The sequence below is a fragment of the Tyto alba genome, unplaced genomic scaffold, assembly GCF_018691265.1.
Source record: "Tyto alba isolate M040663 unplaced genomic scaffold, T.alba_DEE_v4.0 Super-Scaffold_40, whole genome shotgun sequence".
Classification (NCBI taxonomy): domain Eukaryota; kingdom Metazoa; phylum Chordata; class Aves; order Strigiformes; family Tytonidae; genus Tyto; species Tyto alba.
The window spans coordinates 42942592-42948565 of NW_024881316.1; the positions used below are offsets into that span (position 1 = coordinate 42942592).

General features: G+C 45.5%; 1 protein-coding gene across 1 annotated transcript; it reads right to left on the reverse strand.

Annotated features, from left to right (window-relative positions):
- Positions 1–1925: 1925 nt before the first annotated feature.
- Positions 1926–5616, reverse strand: SF3B6 (splicing factor 3b subunit 6). Its single transcript, XM_009976954.3, has 4 exons — positions 5469–5616; positions 5029–5147; positions 2529–2667; positions 1926–2032 (listed from the first exon to the last, which is right to left on the reverse strand). The coding sequence occupies exons 1-4, from the start codon at positions 5496–5498 to the stop codon at positions 1943–1945; spliced, it is 378 nt and encodes a 125-aa protein (XP_009975256.1). The 5' UTR covers positions 5499–5616; the 3' UTR covers positions 1926–1942.
- Between the last annotated feature and the right edge of the window lie 358 nt (positions 5617–5974).

Sequence of the window (5974 nt, forward strand, 5' to 3'; positions counted from 1 at the left end):
ACACGAGGGTGGAAGAGCCACAGCGCAAGGACAAGGCTTTTCACCACCCACGCCAAACGTCGCTTTCGCTCACGTCCCAGCTGCCCACCTGCACCAGGAGGCAGCGCCGTCCCCGCGGGGCCTGGTCAGGCACAGGATGGGATTTTGAGCACCCACCCAAAGCTGAAATCGCCCCCCGAGCTGTGTCAGCTGCCTCCCCACTGCTGCGCCAGGGCAAAACCACCAGTTCAGAGCGTCCCCGCTGCCCTTCGTGCTCCTCCCAGCCGCGAAGCGACGTGCACAGCACGGGGCAACGAGGGACCTCCGCCGCTCGAGCGGGGCGCTGGCGCTCACCCCTGGGCATCCTTCCCCACCACTCCCCTGCTGACCACGCGCGAATGCTCACGGACGTACGGGGACGGATGCTCCACAAATTCTTGCCTGTATCAAACACGCAGGGGACGAATCATTTCCTTTCTAACGGGAAAGGTTACATGCAGAAGTAGCACAGCATAAAGCAAGCCTGGATGAAAAAAGGCAAAACTATGTAGACATTTATTGTTTTACTAAATAGACACAAGAACAGCACGGTTCAAGTGACAGATTTCAACAAAAATCTAAGGAAATGGAAACATTCATTTATGACAGTATAATGCACTGAAAAAAAAAATAACTTAATTGCAAATCCTCAGGCAAAGTATGTTTGCATCTGTCCACGTTCTGTACTGGCTGGAAGTTGTGTGGTCAGGGAGTTAAACATCACATCCAACCAAATAAAAAATAAATCCTCCCGAGGCAGGATACTACCAACATTCACACGACTTCCAGCTGGTTCAGAACAGAGGTAGAGGCTATTCTTTTCCACTTTCAAAATATACTGGTTATGCATACTCTGTATCACACTGATTTTTATTCACATGACATGAGTGCTGAAAAAAGAGCGCGCCAAAAAGCATAACTGATCCTCTTCCACCAGATGCTACATCTAAAAATTTATGTACATGAAATATATTACAGTTCAGACACACCGAGTAGAAAACAGTCACAATACATGTATCTAAAATGACCTCCATCATCTACTGTCTCGTTTCAGCCAGGCGTTCCTCCTCGTTTCAGCCCATGACTCCTCCTCACCTCGGTGCAAACCCATACATGCAATAAAGATCCCGTACACCACTGTCAGCCCGGCAGCTACACACTATTAGAGCAAGATTATCTTACTGCATCTTAACAGTTTAGTCACTGGGAACAAGATATTTTGACTGAAGTCACCTATGTGGCTGAATCATTTTAAAAAGGCCCTTCATTTTCTATAGTTTGTAAAAGAAACTTTGTTACAAACACAGATTTGGGCTTGCTTTGTTTCTAGCAAAAAGCAGCCTCATGATCATGTAAGGGAGTTAGGCTCCTTCAAACACTCAGAGGGAGAAAGGCACACCAATTTGTGCACAATACACAGGTGTTATGAAGTATCAAACCATACTCACTTTTTTTTTTTACAAAGCACAGAAATCCCTGTGGCAGGGAGACTAGTTGCAATATTCCACTTTCAGAAAGTAGCAAGTGAAATTCACCTCGGTGCAGGCAGCTGGTGCAGAGCCCCCTGAGCTCTTTGCATTAACTGGCTGCCAAATCTGCCCTGGAGATGGGGCAGAACTTCAGGAAGTGCAAAACACTCGGCCTGCTCGGTCCTGTCTTGAAAGGTCCTGCTAGAAACAGGACTGCGGCTACGCAGGATTTACCAGGTCATCCTTACAACACAGGGAAGCCATGTCCACTTGGGGGATTTAATCTTAAAGCAAATCTTCTCATGTTTTACATTTTTTAAATTCTAATGTGAAGATCTAAAGGTTCAAATGACAGTTTATCAAATTTTTAAAGAAGTTATACTTCATTAAGAACTCCTATGTTTAGTTCAAGAATTCAAGGGCAGGGTTTGAAAACAGTTTTCCAAAAGATCAGTTTATTTTGGTGGGTCTGTATTAATTCCGTATTTTTCCTTGAGAAGCTTAAGCTGTTCCTCTTTCTTCTTTGTGTCCATCTTTTGGAATGCCTGTAATTAGGAAAATAAAAGACGTGAGAAGAAAAAATAAAAAACCTCATCTTATGACATGTCATTTCCTAGTAACTGCAACCAACATCACACAAACACACAGAGAGCGCTGCTTAGCTCCAGACCTCAGAGAGCACCCCAGGACCCTGGGTACTGTCAGTAACAGGTAGAACATGAAGGCCTGGAGACTTTCTACCTTCAGTAAGCAAGACCTCTCATCCTGTTGCAACTATGCGGTTTGAAGGCCCTTGCTTCCTCTTCTACAAAGTACACTCACCAGAAACATGTTTTCCACACCCCTGGTCCAAAGGTACTTTTTTTTTTTTTTGCACACAAATCACAAGAAAAAATTAAATACTATCAATTTATCCAATGTACGCCCTCTATCAGTTTGGATCTATTTCTTAAAAATATCCAAGCAACTGTCTTTTCAAACTAAGGGTGTTTTTGTGCTAGCTATGTTCACAGGTAACTTAAAAACCCCAAGTGTACATACCCTGTTTGCATTATAGTATAAAACAACGAGGTATCTGTTGCACACATTGAATCCCGACAGGTGATCACAAGCATTTTTGGCATCAAAGATGTCTTCATAAACCACATAGGCCGTTCCTCTAGTTTCAGGAGTGTTTCCACTGCAGAGCAAGATCAGTTTTAACATTAAACTAAATGAACAGGAGATAGTTCTATTGGTTTTAACAGTGACAGATTAGATTAGCTAACGCAACTTCACTAAAAAACATTTTTCTAGATATTAAAATACATCCCTGCTTTCCACACTAATCTCCACTTACAGCTGAGTCGGAGACAACGGTAAAACATGACAGACACGCGCTGCACTGTGCTCCCAAAGGGAAATTCACCTCTCCACAACTAGCAGAAGCTGTTGCTGTCAGGGCTTGTCATATTTCTGGACATACTTTTAAGTTTTTATTATGGTGATTAACTTGGTATATTTAATACTACAAGACCAGGCTACCAGTTAAAGTCTGTCTGGATCAGATGTCTCCCCAGGATGGAATATGGCTCCTGGCACACCACAAAGTCAATTGAAGAGAGTCAAAACAGCCCTGCCGGTACAAGACCACTTTGGATGTGCAGCCGTCACCTCTCAGACCATCAATTCAATTTCCTTTGCCTGAGGGACAGGAGACACGTCTGAGCACATAACGCTAACCTCTGGAGAGACTGCAGAGTTTACAAATCCAGAAAATCTCAGCTAGAAGATAGTTATAGCAAACTTAATAATCAGAATAACTGCCTCTCTAAGGTGCTCACTTCTTAGAAAAGAACTCCTGAAGGACAAATGATATCACACACAGATGTGTACAAAAATGAAGGGAAGAATGGGATAAAAACTGCACAGAGCACAGAAGTCATTACATATGGAGTTCCATGTTATTCCTTGTTAGGAGTTTTGTGGAAAACAACACAAATCAATACTTCTGAATGATCAGCAGGGAGGCTGCCTGCAGTTCCCCATTGAATGCATATGCCAGCACGTCGCTCTGATGGAAAGTTCCCCTGACTAGTCTTAATCCTTTATGTCCCACTGTTCTAACCTACATGTTTTCAGAAACCGTAAATATCAGTTCTCCTTTATGTGTATTAGTGAAAAATCCCACCTATTTAGCCAAGCAGGAAGTTTATGCTGTCCCTTGTTCCTTTAGCCATCTCCTCAGTCACTTTTGTTGCCCTTCCCCAGAAGGGGAGGATCTCAGGAGCTACACGTTCCAACACAGTGTAGTACATCCCCCTGCCCTGGTTTGGTCACTGAAGGCAATTTTGTATGTAAAAGTTACTTTATTCTATACAATGAACAATCTTTTTTAATCACTACAGCTTCTATTTGGGGTAGTAAAGTTTGGTCTGTTTAACTGTATATGTATTTACATCCTGCAGAGTCAAAACAATTAAACATATTGTGGATTAATTACCCACCCCAGTCTCAGAGCATGGGGAAATGGAGAGTGATATAAATGACAAGGATATATTCTGCTCTAATCCAATTAGCAACCTAGTCAACAACTCAGAGATGCTGCAGGTTATTTTGCCACCATCCAGATAAAAGCAGTACAAAAAAATCCACATCAAATATAAACTACATTTCCTTTCCATTTGCACATCTATTGAAATGTGATTTAGAATGTTTTTGTTTAAGTATTAAACACCAAGTTTTGTTTCCTCCTAAAAATTTTTCAGAAAGGGAAGAAAAAATCCTTTTGTACGAGTGTCATACTCCAGACAGCCTTACTACAATTCTCAAAAGCTCCTCCTGAATTCCAGCTTCAGCCAACTCTTTACACTAAAAGCTTAGTGGAACAGACTACTAACCAGATGGGAGTTATGGTTTAACCCACAGCAGACAGTACTCAGGATAACAAGGAACATCAAAGCTTGGGTCTTCACTATTCTGAATAACTAAAGAGAAGAACCTCAGAATTGCAGTAGCGATATATAACCATAACGCATTTCAAAACAAAATTACAGGCAGGTCACCATCACCCACAGACCACGTGGCTCAGGGACAGTCTGATGCACAGGGAGTTGTTTCTGGTATCTGTTTCCAGTCAACAGGTCCAGCAGCAATAGTCACATCTCTTATTTTCCCACTAGTGAAATACCTAACACTCATTAAATACGAAAACTGGTTGTATTCAAGTTTGCCTTTCTTATTTTTGCCTTTAGTTAAGGTAAAAGGTTAGCTGTATTTAAGCTTTACCTGAGAGCAAGCCTCTCATTTTTACTAGCTTACCTAAATTCACTCCAAATTTAAGCTTCTTCACCCCACCTACCAGCAATATTATTTTCTAACAAATTCACGCTTAAAATAAGTACCACATTCACCCCAGCACACAGGGATACTGCTAAAGCAAATTTAACTTTTTCAGCTATGAAATTCATTTGCTACCTCCTGTAACAGGAATACTGACATACAACGGATACACTAAAGCTTCTAAAATCCTTAAATTTTCAAAGAAAACTAAAATACTTACACTCTGATTTGTCGAATAGGCCCGTATTTCCCAAAGATATCATACATTTCCTCCGCTGTGATTTTATATGGCAGGTTCCTAATATACAGGATCCGATTGACTTCTGGAGGCAGCCGAATCTGATGGAGAATCAACACAGAGTGTATTAGGCCTAGAGTGCTCACTTCAAACCTTAAAAGCAGCAGCTTGTCTACTAAACTTTGGGGCTAACACTGGGAGAGCCCGTGTGCTTCGCCGGTCTTTTTTTTTAACATTCCACAGCCACAAACTTGACGTGTTTCTGCCAGCCAAGAGGCCTGTCTTGAGGAGGACGAGCTCCCTTGGCCGGGGACGCGGAAGGAGCCCGATCCGGGCGAGAAGGCCTGCTCTCAGCCCCGGGACGGGGGACCCCTCCTCATCGCCCCGGAGAGCCGGGGAGGGAGCATGGGGAAAGCACTCACGTTGGCTCGCTTGGCCGCTTGCATCGCCATGGCGCCGGTAGGAGAAAAGCGGCCGCAGCCCCGGAGAGAAACGCGAGGAAGAAGCAGGCCCAACGCCTCAGCAGAGAACCCGGATGCTATCCCAGCCTACACCGCGCCGCAGCGTCAGCCCGCCCAGCCAACGGGTGGCGGCGGCACGTGTCCTGCGCGGCGGCCCCGCCCATGTCCCAGGCCCCGCCTACCGCACCCCCGGCCCCGCCCCGCCGCCTCAGGCGCTGCCGCCAGCCCCAGCGGCTGCGTCCCGCCTCCCCCCCACCCTCCCCCGGCCCTGGGGGCCCCGGCGGCCCCGCCGCCTCCTCAGGGCCTCGGGAACGCGCTTCTGCGAGGGGAACGCGGCCGCCGGGCCGAAGCTCCTGTCAGGGGAGCGGGCACTGAGGGGAACTGGGCGCCCAGGCGGGCCGGCGGGGCCTGCAGCCTTCTCTGCGCCGAGGCGTTGTGTTTACTTGTCCAAGACGCGATGCCGTAGC